Source organism: Dermacentor albipictus, chromosome 6 (genome assembly GCF_038994185.2).
Source record: "Dermacentor albipictus isolate Rhodes 1998 colony chromosome 6, USDA_Dalb.pri_finalv2, whole genome shotgun sequence".
NCBI lineage: Eukaryota > Metazoa > Arthropoda > Arachnida > Ixodida > Ixodidae > Dermacentor > Dermacentor albipictus.
In genome coordinates, this window is record NC_091826.1 from 76,691,358 (window position 1) to 76,717,864 (window position 26,507).

At 48.7% G+C, this 26,507-nt stretch overlaps 1 protein-coding gene across 2 annotated transcripts in view; it reads left to right on the forward strand.

Moving 5' to 3' along the window:
- The window catches only part of LOC135897119 (calcium-activated chloride channel regulator 1-like), a 182,516-nt gene that overhangs the window by 98,671 nt on the left and 57,338 nt on the right, over nt 1-26,507 (forward strand). For both annotated transcript variants that reach the window (XM_065425684.1, XM_065425685.1), the window contains exons 10-11: nt 7,330-7,632; nt 10,561-10,779. In XM_065425684.1, the coding sequence (XP_065281756.1) occupies nt 7,330-7,632; nt 10,561-10,779 (522 nt within the window). The remainder of the gene's footprint in view (nt 1-7,329; nt 7,633-10,560; nt 10,780-26,507) is intronic.

Genomic DNA, 26,507 nt, shown 5'->3' on the forward strand with positions numbered 1-26,507 from the left:
CTGTCCATTGCCTACAAACTATTTACTAAGGTAATCGCAAACAGAATCAGGAATACCTTAGACTTCTGTCAAGCAAAGGACCAGGCAGGATTCGTAAAGGCTACTCAACAGTATCTCATATTCACACTATCAATCAGGTGATAGAGAAATGTGCGGAATATAACCAATCCTTATATATAGCTTTCATTGACTACGAGAAAGCATTTGATTCTGTCGAAACCTTAGCATTCATGGAGGCATTACGGAATCAGCGTGTAGACGAGCCCTATGTAAAAATACTGAAAAATATCTATAGCGGCTCCACAGCCACCATTATATTCACCTTCTCAAATATCATATTTAGGTGAAAAGTGTCAATGAGAAAATGATATACCTACATGAAAACTCCCGATCAAGCAAAAAATGCAATGCCTCATAACCTCGTAAGGCATAGGCTACAAGCACTCAGCAAAGTGAAAGGAACTGTGCTGAAAATCTTTCTAATCACGCACACAACATACAAAGCGGCATGTCGATAAACGTCGTCATCAATGGCTCATACCCCAGTATCAAGCAAAAAAATGCAATGACTTACAGTCCCGTAAGTTTCATGGCTACTCACTTTGCGGGAATTAGCTGTGATGTCACTACCACTGTTGTCGTTGTCGGTGATTTCAATGTGTCGGTACCGAAAAGAAAGCGGTTTACGCGTTCCGTGTTGCAGACATACCCCTGGCGATGCCGCACTGATCCGGCCCAAACGACCACCCAGCGGTGTACGTGCACCGATTTGACATTCTCAAAGAATGTGATTGCAGCGGCGAGTGAAAAAAAATGGCTGTGGCTTAGCTAAGGTTGAGCCCAGGATGCGAAGCATACTAGCCTTTATTTTAGTTGTTGAACCACTGTTTAACCTGGTGAACTGCTGTTGCTTGGATATATTTCGTTCGGCTAGACGAAGAAACAACTCATGCGTTACTCTGCTTCGCCTTCAAGAGTGGAACGCGACAGCGTTCCCGTCGACCCGCCAAGGGGTGTAAGACATTTGGCTATGGCGCAGCGACTACGCGCCCCGCATTGGACGCGGTGAGCGTCGAGCAACGCAGCGTTCGGCGCGGCAACGAAATGTGCGCCTGAGCAAGCGACGCACGCCTGAGCGCCTCTAGTCAACGCGGTGTTGCCTTAGAAACGATGTGTTTCTAAGGCTCAGGCGTGCCTCGCTTGCTCAGGCGCACATTTCGTTGTCGCGCCGAACGCTGCGTTGCTCGACGCTCACCGCGTCCGATGCGGGGCGCGTAGTCACTGCGCCGTAGCCCATTGTCTTACACCCCTTGGCGGGTCGACGGGAACGCTGTCGCGTTCGACTCTTCAAGGCGAAGCTTAAGCGTCCGCTTTGCAGCTGTTATGACGTCATATTGTAGCTACGCTGCCGCGCGCGGCGCAGCAAGGAAGATCGTGGTTGTGCGGCTAGTATGCTTCGCATCAAATGACGACCCTAAGAGAATAAATGAGTTTGCACCTTTTGTTCAAAATTATGTGTCACCTCCGATTCGTGTGCTAAACAGCTTCTCTGGTCAAACACCTTCACGGAGTGGAATGGCGCATTTTTTTTTACTTTCTCTCTGTCTTTCTTTCTTCGTTTCTTTCTTTGTTTGTTCTCTTGTTCAATCTTTTGTTCCTTCGTTCTTCCCTTCGTTTTTTTTTCATTTTGTTTCTTCATTCATATTCAGCCATTGCATCTTTGCTTGCTTACAAGGGTATGAGCCATTCCTGATTATGTCGTTCTTTTTTCGGGAAGGACCCATTGCTGCAGGTATTTTTTGTACGGTTCATCGAGTATTCTTGTATCATTCTTCTACTTTGTATGACTGGACTAGTCACCGCTTCTTTTTTTTCGGGTATGAGCTATTGCTATGAGCCACTTGAGCCCTTCGCCTTCATAAACCAATATTTCGTGTGCCAATGTAGCCATGCGGTTTGGGGCTGCGTCCACCACGGGCCCTAGGTCGGAACTCATGTTTCCCTTGACTGCATACGTATATCAGCATTAATTCTAAAGAATGTCCGGTATTTTTTTCTTTAAAGGTTAACAATAGACAGGTAAAATATATTCCGCAAAGCACTCATCCTAATACTTCAGTACTTTTTGTTCTAACACACACGTGCGCGCTACTCTATCTGATGGAATGTACTAAAACATTTTTCATTGCTTTCCGCCAGGCAACTGTTTTATTCTTAATGACGCCAGGAAACCGAGCCGGATGCCACCAATGCTCATATATGTAATCGGGAGCGCGCACAATGTTCTCGCACACCTTGTCTGATATACCGTAGCGCTGAAGTGCTTCTTGTATAACGTAGGAGAGTACGTCGTAAAAGCAGAAGTGTATTGTTGGGCACATGTGCTTAAGTTCATGAAATTGAAATGCGCTAAGAAAACCTGTCGAAGCAATCGCACCTGCTTTTTAAGAAGCGTACTGCACCATGAATATCCAGCCAGTTATTTTTTAACGGCGCCAAACTTTAATAGCGGGATATAAATCTTGCTGACATTATTATCATTCGAGTGTTGAAATTGCTAGCCTCTACATACGAAGTAAGTTGAGCGGTTGCTTGCGTGATAAACGAAGGTACAATAATTAAATGGTCAATAATTGATCTTAGGCAGCTAACGGACATGACTAGGTTGGAGCCAGTCCTCGAGATTGTCTAGCTGAGCGAATAATTATTAACTTCTGTTTTGCACAAATGTTTTGCAGATAAACTCTCAAAGTATAACTGACGCTGGAAACAAATATTTTTAAGGGCGACTTGGCCGAGCCCAGTCTTTTGTGATAATGAGATCAATGGCGTCGCTCCGTGAGCACGTTCCTTACGGCCAGTCCACTTTCTATGCACATTTGTTTTTTTTCGAAATCAAGCAGTTTAAAGCTTTAATATCTATAACAGCGAACCTGTGCCGCCGAAAGCTTGCTTGGTCCAAGATTGGATGCACGACGCAATGATGGTGAAGATTTAGCGCGTCATCGCCGCCGAGAGGCAAGGAAGATAATGAACGCGAACCGCGAGCGGCTCCTCGCGGGACCGTGCCAATGATGATGATGCATGGGGACAAAATACAGGGCGGCAATACTGACTGCACAGGCACTTTCACAGCGAAGCTGTGTACCTCTGCCCCGAAATCCATTTGTCGTGTGAGGGAGCAAAATTGCGCGCCGATCCCAGAGGTTACGGAGTATCGAGCTGTCATGCGGTGGAGGGGAAGCAGGCTTCACGTGCTCCGCCAATAATAATAATAATAATAATAATAATAATAATAATAATAATAATAATAATAATAATAATAATAATAATAATAATAAACTAAGATGAATTGTCTCCCGTCGATGGGTACGCTGGAATCGTTTGTGAACCGCACATGGCATCACGCGCAGAAGGCATTGCCATATATGCAGAGGAGGAAATGTATGTATACTACCATACAACCTTGACTCGTAAGGGGAGAGGTGCACCGTCTGTGGGGTAGTTTGTGCCGTACAAATGAAGGGCAGAATTATAATATCCACTGTCTCTATACTGTCGCGTGGTGGGGACGCTAAGAACGCAGTAGCAATACTGTGAATGACAAAACTAGCTTTTATTCGCCGAACCTGTACCCACAAAAACAGGCTACACTTATTGCACAACGGTAGCGGCGAACACGGTCGGCGATCGTCGAATATCTGATCAGCGGGTCAAGCGCCTCGGCTTTTATACAGCAATCGTCGAATCTTCCAGACTAATTGTTAGGACCCGGGCTCCTTCCACAAAGTTCTACACCATTCGGGTCACGCGATGAAATCAGCTAACGGAAGGTTCGGCGACAACAGACAGCCGGATAGAAGCATCGATAACGTTTCAGAAACTTCGGATACATGCAGGCGCGTCCCGCGTTGTGCGATTACATTTGTTAGGCGGCGAAACGTGGCTGCCCGATAAAGATAAGTACACATGTCAATATATTCAGGCACCCCCAACTGTGGTATCAAGAAGTTCATGGCCACGCACATTGCATTGTTTAGGCGCGATGACACTGCCCTTGTGATCAACATTGGAGACTTCAATGTGGGCATTTGAAAACCAGACAAGAAATGGTTCACTGAGCTTGTGCAAGAATAATTTGGTTTGAAGTGCTAGACCAATCGAAGTAACTCAGTTAAGCAACAACGGCCGTGCATAGATTCTACTTTGGCCAAGGTTCTGTCTAAGGTTGTAACCGGGCCGACCAATATATATCACAGTAATCACAAGGCTATCGTCACTACCATTACCACATGGTAAAAATAAATATATAACCCCTTGTCTAATCCTGTGTGATGTGGTACAGCTTAGCTGTTCATCCATCTTTACAGAGTGGAATGGCTCCTAACGTATTTTGTTTTCTTTTTGCGTCGGTTTCACTTTCAGAAAGTGATAATGGTATAAAGGCAGTGCCATTAGTTCTTCTCTCTGTGGATATCAATAAGATTCAAGTAAACTCTATATCCGCGCCATGCTTGCTTAGTGTCTGTGGTGTTTGGCTGCTAAGAACGAGGTCACGGGATCGAATTCCAGCCCCGGCGGCAGCATCTCGATGGGGGCGGAATGCGAAAACACCCGTGTAGTTAGATTTAGGTTGAAGTTAAAGAGCCCCAAGTGGTCGAGATTATTTCGGAGTGTCCCACTACGGTGTGCCTCATAATCAGATTGTGAGTTTGACACATAAGAAAGCCCATAATTTTAACGTAGATATCTAATTTGTATCCGAGAATAGGTGCAAGTAAGGAAAAGCTAGCTTCTTACACACACCTATACACACAAACAGCTTTTCACCACTGTCTCTCTCTCAAGCACACAGACCTACAAATAACTGACATCTTCGCCTCCACGCACAATCACACGCGCCCACGCATGTACACACACAGGAAAATGTGCGCACACACGCACACTGAAATGCACGCATACACAAATGCGCGTATGTTAGCAGACGCATAAATGCGCTCTGCGCACGCAGATTCAAATACGGAGACACAAGCACGGGCGAACACAAACTGAAGTACACGCGCATGCAGACTCAAGATGTGCATATGCATATACACCCCCTCTCCCTCCCTGCTCCCTCTCAAGACGCTACTGTGTGCGCAGTGAATCATACTTGCTCTGCAATTACAGTTCCAATGCCACCTCTAATAAATCACCTTATGGTTTAAATGTCGTGCTTCTTGAAGTCAATAGGGCTATGTTTTTGTCTACACTGGCTACAAGAGTGCCGTTAGTGTAGAAAGTCGCCATCTTTTACTTGGCGTAGAATACATTAGCTCCGCCTACCTACCTGCCCTGACCCTCCTGAGGAAGTTCGCAGCAGGACCTGCTTCGCTGAGCACACTGGATTTGCCCCACAAGCCATGACCAGCGTAGTAGCACACAGGCATCTGTAATTTCTCAAAGGGAGACGAAGTTATGAGGATAAATGTTCTTTAATGCTCTCATAGATTGGGTTGAACACGGTTACAAGACGTAATGGAAACTGCCAATGTTAAGCAGCGCGGTGTCGTGAGGTTTCTCACGCTTGAAGGTACTTCTCTAAAGGTGTTTCCCAAAGGTGCTTCCCGTATGGCTGCCGTTCACGTTGAAGATTGCATTTAATTAGCCACTGTGAAGCGTTGGAGCAAACAGTTCAGAGAAGGACGTGACAGTTGCAAGGACCATTCAAGACCGCCTCAAAGCCACCGTGCAATCACACCCAACACTATTGCAAAGGCTGATGAGCTGATTAGACAAGAAAGGGGGATAATCACCGATGAATTCGCAAGCCGTGTGAACATCAGTCGTGGTTCGCGTCACACCATAATTCATGAACATCTCGGTTATCGGCTCGTGTGTGCGCAATGGATGCCCAAGATTTTGAACCACCGCCAGAAGAACCAGCAGGTTCAGCGCTACCTTCATTCATTTGATCCGGTATCACAATGAATTTGACGACTTCCTGTCTAGAATAGTGACCGGGGACGAATCATGGTGCCGCTACTAGGAGCCTGAAATACCACGGCAGAACTCACAGTGGGAACATTCGACTTCACCACCACCAGTCAAAGCAAAAGCCGTCATTTCCGCCGGTGAGGTGTTGACTTTTCTTTCTCGATAGTCAGGAGCCATTAGTGATCGAATTTGCTAAACCTGGGGAGACTATCGATCGCTTCTAATACCGTAAAACGCCGGATCGGCTGCGTGTCGCATTCAAGAACAAACGACATGGAAATTTGAGCAATGTGGTCATGTTGCTCCACGACAATGCCCTTAACCATGTCGCTGATGCGGCTAGTACAAGAACGGCAAAGTTCAAGTGGGAAAAGCTGCAACATCCGCCATACAGCCCAGACCTGTGGCATTGCGACTCACCATTTTGAGCTTCTGAAAGAAGAGCTCAAGGTAATCAGATTCGTGTTGGACGATGACGTGATAGTCAGTTGCAGTCGTTTTGAAGCAGCAACCCAAGCAGTTTTATGAGACGGGAATCACGCGTCTCGTTAGTCAGCTGGACAAATGTCGAAGTAATCATGGAGACTACTGTTAAATAAAGTACCCCGTTTGTCATATATTCGCATTGGCTCACTTTCATTGGAATCGCCCTCGTATACTTTGCAGAACTCCTGGTTTTCATAGGTGCTCTCTGTTATGACTATGATTTCAGTGCAATTACAATGCACTACAGATGAAAGCTGCTCCTGCGCGAGAGATTGTACTAATGGAAGGCGTCATTGAGATTTTGCCTGGTCGTTGTATATGTGCAAAGATGTAAACAAGGTTCTTCAATGACAAAGTTTCATTAAAGTAATTGTCCTCAACGTGTTCATCTTATGGCCTTTACATTTTTCATATTTGCGACATGCACTGCTTTGCTGGTTTCAAACTGATATAATTCTAAAGTTCGTTTGGTATTTTCTTTACTTATTGAACAGAAAACATGAAAGCATTAATATCAGTTATTTCAGGCATGATGTTTGACACATATGAGTATGTTCTTTTATGAAAAAATGCATATTTTACTGGTCTTGCCAGTGCGTAGGGTTCAAGAATTCGTTTTTAGCATCTTTGCAGTGGAAATTCAGTTATTATTAGGGTATTTGACCGTCGACAAATTCTATAACGAGGAGGTGAGCTGCAACAAGAGCCCCCCCCCCCCCTTCCCCGGACGACATTTCTGGCTACTCCTCTGTTCACTACCATATTACTATCATCGTATGAGTAGGATACGTACAACGCTACTTATCAACTTAGAAATCCCTGTGAAACAGTAAACGAGGTCAATGTGCCGGTATCTGTTTGTTTCAGGGGCTGATTACTACCTATGAAACGAGAAAAAGTAGCACCAGTATACCAGTGGTTGACGGAGACGAGACCATGGGCCTCTATCATGAGAAATTCAGCCCACAAGAAGGAGCGGTGAAAGCCATTCCGCAAGCATCTGATCGCGCCTCAAAAAACCAGATAGGCAAGCTGGCTGATGGAGCAGAACAGCACTCCCTCCAGTCGGCTTACAGCAAGTGCAACCAGTTCTCCGGATACGACACAACCAGCGGCCTCCAAATGGCGTTGGGAGATTCAGTGGGAACCGACGCATTCAAACCGATCTCTGTGAGTATACCATGTTAACCCCATAGGAAACCAAAATATTCGCAGAGGCAGCCACAGCTTTTGAGCCTATATTGCTTATTTATTTTCCCCCGAATAAAATGTCTTACGGCGCATTGGAAATTTGGCAGTACATATTGTTGTGAGCGAGCAAATGTAAGAAAAAATGGCTGTGGCTTAGGTAAGGTTAAGCCCAGGATGCGAAGCATACTAGCCTTTATTTTAACGCGACAGCGTTAAGGAGCTCGTGGCGCAGAAAAGCCGGTGTCGTCGGCGTCGGCTTAGGCGTGCGGCGCTTGCTCAGGCGCACATTTCGTTGTCGCGCCGAACGGTGCGTTGCTCGACGCTCACCGCGTCCGATCAAAGCCACCTAGATAATGTCTAGCAGAGGCAAGCGCAGCTGCTTATATACCGCCACGACGCCGCGAGCGACGGCGCGAGTTGGAGCCCCGTTTCTCCTCTGTCGTGACGTCACGGTGTCACGTGGTATGGCATGGGGTCAAAGGTCATTGAAGGCAACACCGCCGCGCCTGAGGAGCTGGGTTGTGCTCTCGTAATATGCTTCGCATAAAAGATGCGAGCAATTACCAGGACTTCATTGCTTGCGAATCGTTTGCTTTCCTCATTTATGGCGTAGCGAAATAAGAGACCTCATTGAACGCTATTGTTAGGGTTGTCACGTAGGCGTTGTCTAAAGTGTAACCTTTCAGATGCCTATTTTCCTCTTGAACGGCCAAAGTGCGCGGAATATTCTTGCTCGTGTGATCGGAATTTCTCTACAGTGCTTGTTTCAATTCGAGGCATTGAGAGAAAGCTTGTGCCACGTATGATGATAACGCAGCTGCAACGAGCAGAGTCGTTTAACTCCGTAGTTGTCGGACGAATTGCTGCCTTGCTGGTTTTTTCTGATGTCCTCATCGCAATATATCTTAGAGTTGCTTGGTAATTATCTATGCAGCAGGGCACCCAAAATAGGTGTGCAATCCGACAGTACATAATTTATGCGGTCTCTAACAGCAAGAAGAGAACAATTTGTTTCAACGAAGAACACCATCTGGTCTTTGGTAAAGCGCTGCACCACAAGAACAGTGCTGGCTTTTATGCGAAGCATATTACGAGAGCTCAACCCAGCTCCATAGGCGCGGCGGTGTCGCCTTCAATACCACGTGACACCGTGACGTCACGACAGAGGAGAAACGGGGCTCCAACTCGCGCCGTCGCTCGCGGCGTCGCGGCAGTATATAAGCAGCTGCGCTTGCCTCTACTAGACACTCACGAGGTAAGATGCCTCCTGGAGACAGAGCTGCTCGTTGGAATGAGAAGCGAAGGTTGCGGCGTGCTACAGAGACTGTTTCTAGGTGACTTTGCTACGGCGCAGCGGCTACGCGCCCCGCATCGGACGCGGTGAGCGTCGAGCAACGCAGCGTTCGGCGCGACAAAGAAATGTGCGCCTGAGCAAGCGCCGCACGCCTGAGCCGACGCCGACGACACCGGCTTTTCTGCGACACGAGCTCCTTAACGCTGTCGCGTTAAAATAAAGGCTAGTGGGCTTCGCATTCTGGGCTTAACCTTGGCTAAGCCACAGCCAGTTTTTTGGTGAGTTGATCAGCCGTCAACTGCTGTCGGTGAAGCAAAGAGCCGCGACAACAACTCCGAAGTGAAGTAAGCTGCATGAATTGAAAATAAAGTTCAGAGAACAATAGCCTTGCAAAAGAAGCCGTTTTAGCAGAAAAATAATGAGCAGAAGAGGATAAACTCTATTGGTAAGAGACGTTTCCGATACACGACTAAGGGGCGTCTTATTCCGAGCAGAGTGCCAAAACACCGTGGGTAAGACAGCTCTCGGACACTGCCTTGAATTTTCCGCGTTTTCTATTCTTGAGGTCAAAGATTTAAAGAGAAATTGCTGTGGACCAGTAACTACGCGGTCGTTGTGCTAGTATTAGACGTACTGCATTCGAAAAGAGCGAACGAATCTATCGATTGAGTTTCCATCACATTGTGAATATAGTTGTGAACCCCGACATCACAGGCACCTATAGAATCCGGGACTTCGCAAGAACGTTACGAATTCTAGATGAACCGCTACGGTTCAGGCCTCGTCGCTGTTCCGCAAGGTCTCACTTAAGGGTTCGCGGGTTTCGCTTTAGCTATTCAGTTTACCTGTAATCAATTTATAATTTCCTGCCAAACTGATGGGACCAGGCTTTTGACCGAGCACTTCACGAATATAATATAGTTCATTTTTGCTTTGATTCCTACCATTACACTCATTTATTTACGGGTCAAAATCTACACAGCTAATTATAACTTTGTCTCTGTATCTGCTTGTAATTGTTAGCATATGTTCATCGTTCTACGGCAATTGTTACGTGTTTAATTACGCTTTGTCATTCCCGCATTTCCCCTTTCTAATCGTATATTGGTTCCGTTTTCAATCGCGAGAAAAGATTTTGTTCACCATTATATTTTGTATGGCTTAAATCATGTTCCTACTTTTGAATGGTCGCCAAAAGGGCTTGCAATGAAATGTTGTAAAATTAATGAAAACCTAACAATAAAACACGACAGACGTTAATAACGTAACGGCAGGGCGAAGTCCTAAAAGCATCATCTTCTGCTGGAACAAAATATTCCTACTTGCGTAATAAGGAAAGCTTGTAATGATACCTTGACATGTTTTATTACATGGGTATTTTCTCTTTAGTTTTAATAAAATCTTTATCATGTTTGTGTTTGTTGTTTTTGTGCACCCTTGCTAATGTTACTCATTCCTTTCCAGAGATGCACTTCGTTGTCTGGGATTTTTTTTTTCAAGAAGCTCTGTAGGGGAACTTAAATTCAAAGCCTTCTCCATTGTGTTGGTGAAAACAGGATGTTGCTTTGTCGCTTTGAACTGTCAATGAATTTGCAACCACTTTGGTTTTGCAGGTTATGTCAGAAAGCGAAAACTTCATGGGAACTCTGGAGAAAACATTCATTATAGATGATGACATTGGAAACAACACAGTCGTTACTGTAAGCTGCACCTCCGGTCAAAACTGCCCACTCTCGGTGCAGCTTGTTGACCCCACCGGACAAAGGTGTCAAAACTGTCGTGAAAATAACACTGACCTCCGAAAAATACTCAATATACCAAGCCCTGCAAAGGTAAGGCTGCATCCTGAAAAACCAGGACTGCGATAATAGCGACATTGGTTTGGTTGTATTGTATGCATTTGTTACCAGCCGGCCCTAATGGCCTACCGATCACGGCGGTAGCGTGGGTGCAGGCCCCTCTGACAATTCCTTAAGTGTGAAAAGGAAAATATCCTGAGTAAAACTTACATTGTCCCTGCCCATGTTCAGATACATTTCTTCCTGTCTGAAATGCATGCCTGCCTGAAATATCTGTCTGAAATGGGGCTGCAAACTTGTTTGGCGCTCTCTCGCAGAGGCGTTTTAAGGCAATTTGCCTCCCCAAGCAAAGTCAAACTAATGCGCTCCTCTCGACTCTGGCCACAAATTTATAGGTACTATGTTGAAAAATTCGACCATGACTTTCTGACACATTATTACTAATTGTAACGAAAAAAAACATGTTTTCGGGTATAGTAAGACTTCGATGCCAAAAACGATGGATCAATTGGTTCGTTAAAATTCACCCCCACCGTCGGCGTCCGAGACACACCGTCAGAGACGGTCTGCACAGGTGGCTCAATGGGTGACTTAGGTTCGAAAGGACAAAGCCGCTGCAGTAACGAACGAACAACACGTTGTATTTACAGATAAGATTACAAAAGTCGGTTACAAGATTGCATAGTTTCAAACAGTACATCGGTTACAAATTGTTACACTGGTTTAGACCACATAGGGCGACCCTATTTCGGCAGAGCCGATGGTGCTTAGCACCGAAACCAGGTCCAGAACTGCCCTTCGGAGCGCCGCGGCCGCATTTTGTAGACGCAACGCTCCGCCCACAATCTTTGCTGGCGAATTGCCGCCGGGTTGCGTCTCAACTGGACAATCCATTCACCAATCACTGCGTTCAGCAGAACTGGCGTGCGGGATTGGCCAGTCGAACAACCAAAGGAGTAAGAACATCTTTTTTTAGTACAGTTCACGGTGTAGAATCCTCACCCGAAACACACAATATACAACAACAAAGGGGTGAGGGTCATGCCAGCTGTACACATCGCAAGTTCCGAGCAAGGGCCCTCGAGCACAGCCGGCGCAACAAGCACTGCCCAACAAAATACATTTACAAAACCCAAAAGCCTGGGAACGTCGGGACCATGTTTTCCAGTGCTCGAACACGTGCGCGACGCGACCGGATTCCAAGAACCCGCAGGCCATGCGGCGCCATAAACGAGCAATTGTTTGCAAGCCAAACTGTCACAGAGGAGCCCGGGCTAATTGTCCACCCGCCGAGGTCGGCCTCGTCTCCGGGCCGTAAGCCGAAGAAGACGTTCCCACGGCGCCTCGGAACCGAGACAAAACCGCAGGCTCTTTCGCGGCTCAAAGAATCCCTACGCCGGTCAGCGCGCGGTGCAAAGCCATAAAAGGCAGTGAGGCTGGCGCGCCTGCTTGAGGCCGCGCTATCTCCGTTGCCCGCGGCCAGACCCGAACCAAGCATTCTTCAAGGGTGCCGATGAGAGCACCGCGGAAGTCAGACGCGCCCGCCCGTTACGGCGTTTGACGCCCAGTCGGGGAGACACCAGCTGGGAAGGAGTTTACCCCCGCCAGCCGGCCGCGCGCAAGGGAAACGCCTGTGGGGATTCCCAGGAAGCGCAATGCGACGGGGGTCCGAAGCTCCCTTTTTTACTGTGATGCGTGACCGCTAATGTGGCGCTGATGGTCTTCTCCGCTCCCCGAACTGTGCGGCAGCCCTGGGTGCCGACGGCGTGGTTACTCTGCTTGCTTGCAAGGCCCCGCTCTGGGTCAACCGTTGACAGCCATTACTCAAGTGTGGAAACAATCTCGTCGAGACACATGTCCCCTGCCCAGATGGCCCGCGCCGTCCGTTTGGGCTTGTTTTGCAGCCGCCCGTAGCGGGGCTTACACCCCCCACCCAAGACGAGACAACAACTCGCTTACAGTGTTGTCGAAGCAGAAACCAAAACAAACCAAAACAAAAGCATGCTGCGTGTAAACTTGTACATACGCCGCATCTGGACATGACAATTAAAAGTTACCAGCCAATCTTAGGCAGCACGTTTTAACGATGGTCCGAGTTCGCACACGTAGGAAATGCGTGAGCCGCGCCTTGCTCATGACAGTAAGCTGGCTCGCTGGTTCGCCCAAGTAAGCTGGCTCGTTTACTGAAACAACACAAATAAATGCCAGCGCCATATGATGAGCACTCTACATTCCGTAGAAAGTGAACACATGAATAAGTTTCACCGTAAAATAGGTACAACCTAAACACACACAAAGCAAATACACAAACGAAACAAATAGTAAGGCTTCCCTGATGCAACAGGGCTCACGTCATGAAACCATAATATGCAGTATCGTACAAATATGAGCCGGAAGGACACTGTCAGCCTCTAGTTTGGGAGGAAAACATACAAACACATATCATTGAGCTTAGACGACGACACTCGCAAAAACAAACATACTAAAAGAACAAGGTACACACAGAAATGCGGAAGCATGAGTTCATCGTCCAAGGTCGTCTGAGTGGTTACTGCAGTCATTTCACATTACACCACACTTGTTCCCTTGTCTCCACTGTTCGTCACTGCGGGTTCCCTGTCTTCTACATCGTTTTCCCAGCAATGGTTCGTCAGACGCGAAAGTGCGTCGGCGTTAGTATGTGCGATTCCCTTTCTGTGTCGCACCACTACATCATAGCGCTGTAGCGCTAAAGCCCAACGCGTAAGTTTTGTTCCCTGAGGCGTGGACTGAGTGAGATACGCAAGAGGGTTATGGTCGGAAACTACAAATATTTTCCTGCCAAACACCCACGTGTCAAACTTTTTGAGACCCCAAATGACGCCAAATGTCTCGCGTTCAATCGTAGACCACCGCATCTGAGTGGGCGTGAAGCGGTGACTGGCAAAAGCAATGGGGCACTCTGTGCCATTGTCGGTCATCTGAGCTAGGCATGCGCCCACGGCAATTGCAGAGGCATCGGTGAACAGCCAAAATGGCTTGCTTGAGTCTGGAGTCGCCAGCTCTACGGCACTACACAGAGCACCTTTGAGACCTTCGAAAGCCTCGTTGGCCTCAGGAGACCACGGAATGCGATTGGGAACGTGTTTAGCAGTCATCTGCGTGAGCGGCTTCGCTATGGCCGCGAAATTTGAAATGTATCCCCTGTAATACCCACAGAGGCCAAGGACGCTTCTCAATTCCTTTTTAGTACGCGGCACCTGCAGTCCCTTGATGGCTGCGAGCTTAGTAGGGTCCGGGCCATGCTTGCCGCAGCCTACCACATGCCCAAGATAGCGGATAGATCCACGGGCCACCTGACATTTTTCGAGGTTCGCTACCAATCCCACTGATGTCAGAGCTGAGAAAACAGCGTGAAGGTGGCGGATATGTTCCTGTATCGACCTGCTGAAAACAGCGATGTCGTCCAAATATGCGCAGGCGTAGTCCTCGTGCTGTGCTAACAGCTGATTCATGCTTCTCTGAAAGCTAGCTGCAGCGTTCCTGAGACCGAATGGCATCACCCTCCAAGCGAATTGACCCAAGTGTGACACGAACGCCGCAGCCCGCTGCGAGTCGTCCGCTAAGGGCACCTGCCAATAACCACGACGGAGATCAATAAGGGTAATATGGCTAGCCTGCCCGACGTTCATTATTAAATCCTGTGGGAATCCCATAGGAAATGCGTCTGGCTCGGTCATCGCGTTTAAGCTCCTATAATCAACACAAAGTCTCACTGTGCCGTCTTTCTTGGGGACGCACACCAACGGATGTGCAAAGGGGCTTTCACACCTATAGATCAACCCTAATTCTAGTAGTTCCGATATTTGTTTGGAGACTTCGCTTTTCAGTGCTACCGGAATGCGATAGGGGCGGCAACGCTTTGGCACGGCTCCTTCCATCAGTTTGATGCGGTGCTCGTTCACCCGCCCTATCCCAATTTCGGCCGTAAACAAGGCGGCATGTGTCTGAAACACCTCATTCACTAACGCTCGCTCCGGCGGTTCCAAATGTGATATACTGTCTGCGGGTAAGAGGGCCGTAGTGCCGAGAACCCTACCCGGACGCGGCGTGTACTCCACCTCTCCAAACTCGCGGTCGTCGTGGAATATAACGCCTATGCTAGCTACACGAGACGTGTACGGTCTCAAGTGGTTCGCGTGAACGAGCATGCGCCTTCCTTCCGGGGTTTCGATGTAATAAGAGTGCTGCCTGTACTTCTCCATGACCGTGCAAGGTCCTAGCCACTTTGGGTACATCTTACCAAGGCGGTTACTATCGAACGCAAGCACCTGGTCCCCTACCTGAAATGCCTTTTCTTTCGTGCGGAGATTGTACTGAGTGGCATATGCCCTCTGCTGGTTGGTCGTAGTCAAGTCGGCCGCCTCAGCTGCTATCTGCAGCTGCTTTTTCAATTTCTGCATGTACTGCGAGGGTCTATCTGCGACCAAAGCGGGTACCTCCTGCTCCCCTGACCACGTTCGTTTTATTATGGCGAGTGGGCCGACTGGTTCTCTCCCATACATCATACGGAATGGCGACACGCCCGTAGTATCGTGCGGGACTTCTCTGTAGGCCCACAACAGGAAAGGGACAAATTTATCCCACTCTCTCCCCTGTTTGCTGATCATGTGAAACAGCATGTTTTTGAACACTCGGTTCCACCGCTTCGTTGCTTTCCGGGTGGCCAGGCGTGGAAAAGCGAGGTGAACAGCCGAGGCGCGAGAGAAACTCATTGGTGAGTGAGGCGGTAAAATTCGTTCCGCAATCGGAACAAACTACCTCTGGTATCCCGGTTCTGCTGAAAACTCCTAACATCGCGTCGCAGGTTGCCTTAGCTGTTAATGATGTGAGGCACACGACCTCAGGCCAGCGGGAGCAAAGATCTATAATGCACAAGGCGTAGCGATGGCCGCGACTGCTAGGGGGATCGATCGGCCCTATAATGTCTAGGTTTACCTTCTGAAAAGGGTACTGCGGCCTTACTAGAGGCGTGATGGGCACTCGATCTGATTGTCTTTTGTCTGCTCTGATTTGACACCCGTGGCAACTGTTGCAGAATGCCTGAACGTCTTTTTCGACGCCTGGCCAAAAGAAACTAAGCTTAATCCTCGCTCTAGTCTTGCGACAGCCAAGGTGGCCGCCCCAGCATGACTCGTGGGCGAGACTAAGTACCTCAGCGCGCCGCGTCGTAGGTAAAACTAGCTGTTTTACCGGCTGTCCCAACACGTGGTTGCGGTGGTAAAGCAGACCATCAATCACGATCATGCCACCCCTTCCTTCTTCCGCATTTTTCCAGGCCCTGCTGAGAGTGGCGTCACTCTTTTGTTCCTCACGTAACGTCCCGGCATCACCCTTCACTGTATCGGAGCTACAATTGGATTCTTCTGGTGCTCCTTCCTCGTTCGGATGCAGCGCATCGGCCTTGCTCATACCAGTAACCGGGTTTTCGGGATCAACCTGTCCCCCATCCAGTCCTACGGCTGTAACCAGCTCCTCGCTGCTGCTCGGCGGGAGTTTTTTGGTGGGCAGCTCGCAAGCCTCGTCCCGACCCTGCTGGAGCGCGCTCCAGTCCTCTGCTGAGAGCAGGCAATCCGCGCTCACGCTCAGCCTATCCGTGAGTGCGCACAATACTGGCGTCGCCTCGTCCACTTTGGAAAACACGGGTTGGCCCTGTTTTAGTGTCAGGGGTAGCGCCACGAGTTTCGCTTCAACTCGTTCGCCAAAAGCTGCGCGGAGATTTACACTGCCATGCGACTGTGCTAATTCCGGTGGCACGGCACTTTCGCGAACTACAGTTATCTCGGCACCCGTATCCACTATTGCCTTCATTGTTCGGCCCCTACAATTAAGAGCTACACACAACAAGCGGTCACCCACAGCTGGGTTCTCTAGCGTGACCCGCGCGGTGAGCCTCTCTGGTTGTTCCTGCTGGGCGGCCGTGTGCGCCAGCCTTTCGCGGATGCGGGGACAATTTGGCCTAATGTGCCCGGCTGACCCGCACTCAAAGCAAACTGTTGGCCTCTGCTGTCCTGCGGGTGGATACGGTGATTTCGGTTTTGTCCTCTGCCCTTGGTGCGAAAACAAACCACTGCTGCTGCGGTTCCCAGTTGTAGTTTCCGAGCCCTTAGTGCTGGTGTCCCGAGGTTGCCCCTTAGGTATGTCTACACGGCCGTGGGCGTCCTCAAAAGTTTGCAAAAGTCTAGCAATTTCCGAGGCCTTGTACCACCCTGCACCCTCTCGCAGCCTGACGTACCTGAGCGCCTCTTCCGACAACACTGTTTTCAGCTGGTCAGCCACCAAGAGTTCTAGCAGCTCCGCAAAATTTGACACGTCTCTTGATGCCACATAAAAATTTAGGTAGCTGGCAAGACGAGTCGTGAAACTCTTCCACGTCTCGGTCTTCCGCTTCCGTACCCCAAAAAAACGTTTTTGATATTCAAGGGGAGACAACTGCAGCTCATCAAGGACGACTTCCTTTAAAGCTTCATAATCACGGTGCTGTGCGGGAGTCAGACGTGTTGACAGGTACTCAATGCGCTCCGCTAGGAGCGGAAAAACTATCTGACCCCAACAGCTTCGCGGCACCTCGTAGGCCTCTAAGGTGTGCTCTACAGATTCGAACCAAATGGGGACCTCGGCGTCTGTGGGAAATTTGGGGAAAGCACCAACTAATAATTTTGAATATTTACGCCATTCCGTGTTTCTATCATTCTGAAGTGCTATGTCACTGCCGTCGCGACCACTCGATGGCGATGCTGTCCGTGCCCTGGCGAGCTCCAGTTCAAGGGCTAGGCTCTGACGACGTTCCTGAGCCATCTTTAGTCTAAACTCCATCTCCCGCTCAGACAGAACGGGCTCGCTTTCACCATCGCTGCTACCCCTCTCCCTCTGACCATCCTCATCGTCCCTGCGATTCTGCATAATGATTAGCTTCGAAGCCCCGCAGTGACTGAACAGTAAGAGGAAAGGAAACTCACGTTTCAGACGAGGATCACAGGTGGACGAAGGTCGAAGTTTTTCTGCGTGGCTCTCGCTCGGGCTGCTTCCCTGCTGGGGTTGAGTCGGCGCCTCGACGTCCTACTCGCTGAGGTACGTCGCCTAGCGATGACTTGCTGTTGGGCTTCCTCCTCCAAGGCTTGAGCCAATTGCAGACACCGGAGGTGCTGCTAGCTCTTGGGATGCCACTCTGGCAGATGTACCGCTGTCTTGATAGCGCTTAGCTGGTCTTCCGAACCTATCCTGTCGACTGCGCCAGTAAGACTTCGATGCCAAAAACGATGGATCGATTGGTTCGTTAAAATTCACCCCCACCGTCGGCGTCCGAGACACACCGTCAGAGACGGTCTGCACAGGTGGCTCAATGGGTGACTTAGGTTCGAAAGGACAAAGCCGCTGCAGTAACGAACGAACAACACCTTGTATTTACAGATAAGATTACAAAAGTCGGTTACAAGATTGCATAGTTTCAAACAGTACATCGGTTACAAATTGTTACACTGGTTTGGACCACATAGGGCGACCCTATTTCGGCAGAGCCGATGGTGCTTAGCACCGAAACCAGGTCCAGAACTGCCCTTCGGAGCGCCGCGGCGGCATTTTGTAGACGCAACGCTCCGCCCACAATCTTTGCTGGCGAATTGCCGCCGGGTTGCGTCTCAACTGGACAATCCATTCACCAATCACTGCGTTCAGCAGAACTGGCGTGCGGGATTGGCCAGTCGAACAACCAAAGGAGTAAGAACATCTTTTTTAGTACAGTTCACGGTGTAGAATCCTCACCCGAAACACACAATATACAACAACAAAGGGGTGAGGGTCATGCCAGCTGTACACATCGCAAGATCCGAGCAAGGGCTCTCGAGCACAGCCGGCGCAACAAGCACTGCCCAACAAAATACATTTACAAAACCCAAAAGCCTGGGAACGTCGGGACCATGTTTTCCAGTGCTCGAACACGTGCGCGACGCGACCGGATTCCAAGAACCCGCAGGCCATGCGGCGCCATAAACGAGCAATTGTTTGCAAGCCAAACTGTCACAGAGGAGCCCGGGCTAATTGTCCACCCGCCGAGGTCGGCCTCGTCTCCGGGCCGTAAGCCGAAGAAGACGTTCCCACGGCGCCTCGGAACCGAGACAAAACCGCAGGCTCTTTCGCGGCTCAAAGAATCCCTACGCCGGTCAGCGCGCGGTGCAAAGCCATAAAAGGCAGTGAGGCTGGCGCGCCTGCTTGAGGCCGCGCTATCTCCGTTGCCCGCGGCCAGACCCGAACCAAGCATTCTTCAAGGGTGCCGATGAGAGCACCGCGGAAGTCAGAAGCGCCCGCCCGTTACGGCGTTTGACGCCCAGTCGGGGAGACCCCAGCTGGGAAGGAGTTTACCCCCGCCAGCCGGCCGCGCGCAAGGGAAACCCCTGTGGGGATTCCCAGGAAGCACAATGCGACGGGGGTCCGAAGCTCCCTTTTTTACTGTGATGCGTGACCGTTAATGTGGCGCTGATGGTCTTCTCCGCTCCCCGAACTGTGCGGCAGCCCTGGGTGCCGACGGCGTGGTTACTCTGCTTGCTTGCAAGGCCCCGCTCTGGGTCAACCGTCGACAGCCATTACTCAAGTGTGGAAACAATCTCGTCGAGACACATGTCCCCTGCCCAGATGGCCCGCGCCGTCCGTTTGGGCTTGTTTTGCAGCCGCCCGTAGCGGGGCTTACAGGTATCATTTTATTAATTCGTCTATAACTAGCCACAAAACACGAGTGACTTAAACAAAGAAATAAATATTTCAAAAGTGCTGAATCATGGAAAATATTGCGAGAGGTCGGCCAAAGTAAGAATATCGAAAAACGAAAGGCAAGCAAAATTGGGTATAGCATGGGCCACATTTGTTCGATGGCAGGCAACTATTTTGCATGTAACATAAAATTCATATATGAAATCTAAATATTTATTTTTGGTTAGAAAAAATGATGTACCTACTACTATTTGCGAAAAAAAGAACGTAACGTAGGTACTATGCAATATATAAAAAATATAGTATGTTAACTATGTTCGTTGAATCAAAAATACGTATTCTACCACGTTTCTGCTATTGGACTTGAGCTCCACCACTGGAAAAGCTGGCGCCACCGTCGGCGTGACGTGCTAGGAGGGATCACGTGGACATAGCGGCCGCATCGGCTGCTTCGGGAGCGCCGAAGCGAGCTGAAAACGAGTTTAAATTCCCTCGTACGCTGCGGTCCTCATTTAGAGGCGAAATTTTCCCCCTTCGAGTGTCTCCATTACAACGCTTGAAAGCACTACAATAGGTAGTGGCTGCCTTTGAAGGCGCGCAACATGGGAGGCTACTGCTCGGTGCCGCAGGGCCGAACGCACGTAACGGAGGCCGGTGTCAGCCTTTTTCACACGTAGCCGCAGGACAAGAATGTTCGTGAAGTTTGGCTCACGAAACATAAAACCGGCAAACAGTCACCGGCCACAACTCGGATATGCAGCAGGCACAGACGCGAGGAAGATTTCTGCTACGGCGCCCGGTCTGCGATGTTCTGAAAGCGCGCACTGAGATGCTCGCCCCTGTCCGCTGCCCGACTAATGTCGTGATGGTTCGGTCTATGAACTTGTCGATGCTATAGATACTGGCAAGTTTAATGCAGTGGAAAGGCAACGGTAAGAAGCACATTTGAAGAAAGCATGGCATATGGTCATGTTTATGTTATGAATTAATGCACTGGATTACAACAAAGGAGCAGCGGGAAATTGCACGCTGACAACACCGCTAAACGTACAGTGCGACGCAACCCGAGATATAATATTGAAAGTTCAAAGAATTTAGAAGAAAAAAAATATGGAATCGTCGCTACGGCACATCACAGTCCCTGTAGGCATCGAAGTCTCTACAATGAAATTATTTTTGAACAGCTCTGATAGCGCCCAGCAACAATGGTTGCTTGTATACTGTCAAATGCTCATATTCTGTGGCCTAAAGCTCATGGCACGGTGCGAAAACGCGCGCGTGGAGAAAGCGAAACAGTACGCGGACAAGCATGCAGACGCGCAGTCGGTCGCTGCGAATCTGCGCGACCGCTGCATTGAGGCTTCGTTCTATTACGCTCCATTTAGTTATACAAACACTATAAGAACATATTTCACATAGTTTGCTCTCAGCGTTTACCTACCTTTCACGCAAGAAGCTGGTTCGGGAGACTTCATCGCGGCGACCACGCGCGATGGCGTTCACTGGACGTATTCGGTAAAGAGATAGCGTCTGTAAACGATTGGGCGTTGCAGTTTGTCCAAAAACATTATTTAGAGGCCGGTGTCAGCCTTATTCACACGTAGCCGCAGGACAAGAAGCTGCGTGAAGTTTGGCTCACGAAACATAAAACCGGCAAACAGTCACCGGACACAACTCTGGTATGCAGCAAGCACAGACGCGAGGAAGATTTCTGCTACTGCGCCCGGTCTGCGATGTTCTGAAAGCGCGCACTGAGACGCTCGCCCCAGTCCGCTGCCCGACTAATGTCATGATGGTTTGGTCTATGAACTTGTCGATGCTAGAGATACTGGCAAGTTCAGTGGAGTGGAAAGGCAACGGTAAGAAGCACATTTAAAGAAAGCATGGCATATGGTCATGTTTATGTTATGAATTAATGCATTGGATTACAACAAAGGAGCAGCGGGAAATTGCACGCTGAGAACACCGATAAACGTACAGTGCGACGCAACACGAGATATAATATTGAAAGTTCAAAGAATTTAGAAGAAAAAAAAATATGGAATCGTCGCGACGGCACATCGCAGTCCCTGTAGGCGTCGAAGTCTCTAGAATGAAATTATTTTTGAACATCTCTGATAGCGCCCACGCAACAATGGTTGCTTGTATACTGTCAAATGCTCATATTCTGTGGCCTAAAGCTCATGGCACGGTGCGAAAACGCGCGCGTGGTGAAAGCGAAACAGTACGCGGATAAGCATGCAGACGCGCAGTCGGTCGCTGCGAATCTGCGCGACCGCTGCATTGAGGCTTCGTTCTATTACGCTCCATTTAGTTATACAAACACTATAAGAACATATTTCACATAGTTTGCTCTCAGCGTTTACCTACCTTTCATGCAAGAAGCTGGTTCGGGAGACTTCATCTCAGCCACCGCGCGCAATGGCGTTCACTGGACGTATTCGTTGAAGGGATAGCGTCTGTAAACGATTGTGTGCTTTCAGTTTGCCCAAAATTATTATTTAGACAGTAAAAAAACTTCTTTCCTTTCGAAAGTACTTACAGAAATGTCCGATAGAGCTCGCGCATGGTGTTTTCTGTGAGCGCTGACAGCAAAACCTATGAGGAGCGCACCACGTGATCCCTCATACTACGCCAGCGAGGCGCTTCCGATAGATGGCGACTCCGTAACTGCTCGCCGCCAATAGTGCTCTCTAAAAGTTCCCGAAAACCAATCATCGTGAGCAAAGTGTAGCGCCCTACATTTGCCAGCAATTTCTTAGAAGTAGCACATTGAACAATTGCAAACGCTGCGTGCGTGTCAGAACTCGTCTTTGGAGAAATGTCTCCGCGAAGTTTTTGTTGGCACATTATACCTGACGAAATCACTTGACCAAATTCACGATGCTTTAGCCCTGCGAATTCAGCGCGCATCTGCGCAAGAAGTTGTTGTAAAGGCGGAATATGTTTTGGATAAAGGCTCATAACAGAACATACATGAATTGCACAAGAATACGCCTTTTTAAACCTCAAAATCAAGAAATATTTCGCGGCAGAAAGCTGAACATCTCGCAGCCCGTCGTTATTATTACTAGTACCGACGATCGAAAGTCGGCTCTTTAATTAGCGTTCAGGTAATATCGTCGATAGAGACGCCGGATATGTAGGTTCAGTACCCGATCAACAATTCTGTAAAGCTTTTTTGTCGGTGCCAGGTTACCAGACTTGGCGAAAACCTTTTCCACCGCTTACAGCTGACATGACACGATGACAGGAAGCAGTGCGGCCTCGCTGCTGCCGGGCAGTCACGTCCGTGGGAACATCGGGTCACGTGGTTTAGGTGCGTTTATTGTGCTGTTCTGACAGGTCACACAGGTAAAAACATCGTAATAAACGTACTGAAGCGAATGAGCCGGTTGTCCAACAGATGTGACTGCCGGGCAGTAGCAAGGACGTGCTGCTAGCATTGATTTCCGATTGTCAGTTCTTAGTTCGAAAAGTCTTTTTCGGCATTACACAAATAGCAGCAGCAGCAAAAAAAAAGAAACAGCCGCGACGTGGATTTGAACCATGCACCACAACCTGAAAATGCGACATTATCGAGATGCCGCCGCTGAGTCTTTCGTAGGTGCTCCTCCACTTGTAATATTAACCATCGCCTGAAGCTGTTCGAGCTTTTACGCATTGCTGTTGTTGGTTTCGCCGTATGGAAGGCCAATTCTTGCGCATTCTACATAGTTTCTGATTTTGCGTCTTATCGATATAACATTTGCTGCACAGAGCCGTTTTCGTTGCAATTTCGAGCCCCCAGACCCGCTAGTTCTGATCACCGTCACAGTTAACAAGAGCACGTAGATTCTCCCTCTTTATTGACAGCATCTGATGACTGGAAGGCATCCGAGTATGATGGGCAGCTCTGTATGCATCTTAGCCCCTGTACCCTCAAGATAGTGTGAAGCGTTGCTGAAAGCCGTTGCGGCAGCGCTTTGTGCCTTGGGAATCTTCCGCGTCCCTATAAAGACGAATTGGGCTGTACGAACTGTTGAGATTCTGGCTCCCAGCGGCCATTAAGGTTCCGTGGCTGGTGATGTGCCATGTGCCAGGGGATTGAGAGGTCCGAGATGGCGTCAAATAGATGAGAAAAAGTGTTGATTTAACGTAGTAGTTCTGCGGAAACCCGCAAGGTGGAGAGAAGTAACTAATAAAGGGAAAGTCAGATATCCATCCGTTCGTAGCAATTGCGACAAAGGAAACCCATACGGTTTCCTCCAAAGAAAAGCCTCAGAGTTGAAGAAAAACCCATCCTGGTGCGGTACTCGAACCCGGCACCACCGCCTTTCGGGGGCAGCTGCTCTACCATCTGAGCTAACCAGGCGGCTAGCAGCTGGCAGGGCGAAGTCGTATTCGTCGACAACAATTGCAGCAATTGTAGAAAATGTAGCAATTGTATCGATTGCTACGAATGGGTGGATGTCTGGTTTTCCCTTTATAATAGCGTTTATTTACAAATTAACGGGATGCGGGTTTACATGTACGAGCACGAGTACCAGCACTAGTACGAGCATGAGCACCCCCCCCCCCCCGCCCCCAAACACTAAAAATTTGCTTTTCAGCGCTTTTTTTCTCCTTACCATCATTTCTTAAATTCACTGTTCTTCTCGGCCACCCACAACCGTCGAACCGTTCGCGAAATCCTCCCATTACGTTGCACGCTTCTGTCGGACTCCGCCTCCAACGTTGCGCATTCGCCCGCTCTATACGAGGCAACGTCGTAACAAAATGGGAACTTGATGTCGACGTCGTTTACACGGAAGTCCTTGGCGTTGGCCCCTTTTATCAATTAGTGGGCCATTCGTGACGGTCCGATTGTCAGGTTCAAGTAGATTGGTCTTCACTGTACTCATTGCTTCCACGGAGGGCAGTGGGTTTTGACCGCCTCCAAGTGAGCTCCTTTGTCCGCGCGTCGCAGTCTATGTCGCATCGAGCCTAGTCCAAGCGAGCGTTCGTCTGATTTAGTCGCCAGCTCCCTGGTCATGAAAATGCAACGATACCATTGTGAAGAGCCTTTCATAGCTGCGCGCTCGCCTGCGGAGCCTCATTTGTCGGGGATGGATGCCGGGCACAGCAGTGCTAAACGCCAATCGCAACAACGCGTAAGTCCATCATGTGTTCAGACAATTCAGTCTCAAAAATGTGTAAAGCTATACGGCGCTTATCAGAGCCAGTTCATTCGACACTGCATTGATACTCCTGGAAGTCACTTTGCCCCCACAGCACATGAAAACGCTTTGCGATTGGCAATAACATTGCTTTGATATAATGAGTCGGACACACCAGCGACATCAGAACGTTGACGCATTATCGCAATTCCAAGTTGTGAGCAATGCGACAATACTGGCCTCTCAAGACAGCGGCAAGTTGTTGGAACTTTAGGAGAGTACACGGGCGAGGAAGCTGCAGAACTGCGTCTGTGTGTGGCAGATCAGGTCTGCGGAGGCCCGCAAAGTGGAGGGATGTTCATGAAAAGAAAAAAGAAACAACATCCATCCCTATTTTATCACGAAGCTACAAAGGAAACCTACACCGTTTTCTCAGAAACAAAGCTTTGCGGATGAAGAAAACTTCGCATTCCCCGACCAGGATAAAATTTCCTACAACTCGGAAGCTTTCTTTCTGAGAAACCTGTGTGGATATATTTTGTAGCTTCGTGCTACAAAAAAAGGTGGACATCAATATTATGTTCACGTGTATGTTTGTGAAAGAGAAGATCAAACATTGGTTTCAACGAACACATCGGGAGGAGATGATAGAATTCGGGAACGCAAGGCCACCAAGGTTTTCTTTGAAATACACGAATACAGGTGTTGTTAATTGCGTCAATCCATGTCATGAGTTTCAAATAATCAAATAAATGCACAAACCTGTCGTAAGGCAGCGGTACTGGTAGAATATTTGACATTTAAAATCAACTTCTTGATTTTGTGTCGGTCAAGCAGAAGCAGAAGCAAGGTGTTGTGGATGCGAACATTTGTTGTCGCTAGGCACCGTGATTTTGGCAACACCTTTAACAGTTTGCAGTCGTGCATTCCAAAATTGCTCACAAAGGCTTCGTACGATCTTGTTTGACTTAGACGCGCCTTGTTTCAAACTTGTGCTTGTGGCCCATCTGAAACCTTTTTTCCACCATCGCCATTAATAGAGACGTTTAGCTTGTACGCTAATCCGGTAAACGGGAGCGGTTTGGGCGGGTTACCGGATGGTCGGGGCGTAAACGTGAGCGGTGAAGCCGCCTGGTATTGTAGAGCTCAACCAGACAAACGCATAGCTAAAACTGCAGTAACTCACCATATCCTGCTTCGCCACTCGTGCAAATTTTTGGCAGCGGCGTAATTGTGAACACGATTACGCCACTGTCGAATATTTACCCCAGCAGCTAAGCAGAATACAGTAATTAGCTCCGTGGTTGTGTGGTTGAGCTTTGCGCCACCGATCGGGCCGCTCACCTTTACGCCTCCGCTAAACCGGAAAACCGCCCGCGCTTTCCCGGATACAGGACGCGCTATTGAAGCGGACACAAGTCACAGCGGCGTCTACTCTTTTCCGGCTCCGCGTTCAACTGCATATTGCGGTTGGCTAAGCTAGTTTCCGAATTGTGATGGCACTGAGTGCCAATATTTTATTTTCTAATCTTTTCTTTCTAATCTTTTTCTTAAGACTTAAACAACACTTTTATTGCATTAGATCCCATGGTGGTATTTTGTGAGTTCGGTAAATAACGTTCTCCAATAGTGCACTTTCATGTTGTGATTATGACCTTACAGCTATCGTGCCTCTGGATGTACTGTCTTAAAGTTTTTTCTACCATTTGTCAAGTATGAGCATCTTGCGGAAATTCAGCACCTGTGAGGTGGAAACTTTGTGCTATTGTGCCATCTCCGACTTCTGTTTTTCTATTGAAACCACACTGTTCATTTGTATACTAGAATGCACTTCTAAAACGTGAAGCGTGCCTGGGCCTAGTAGCAGCCAAGGTCAATGCG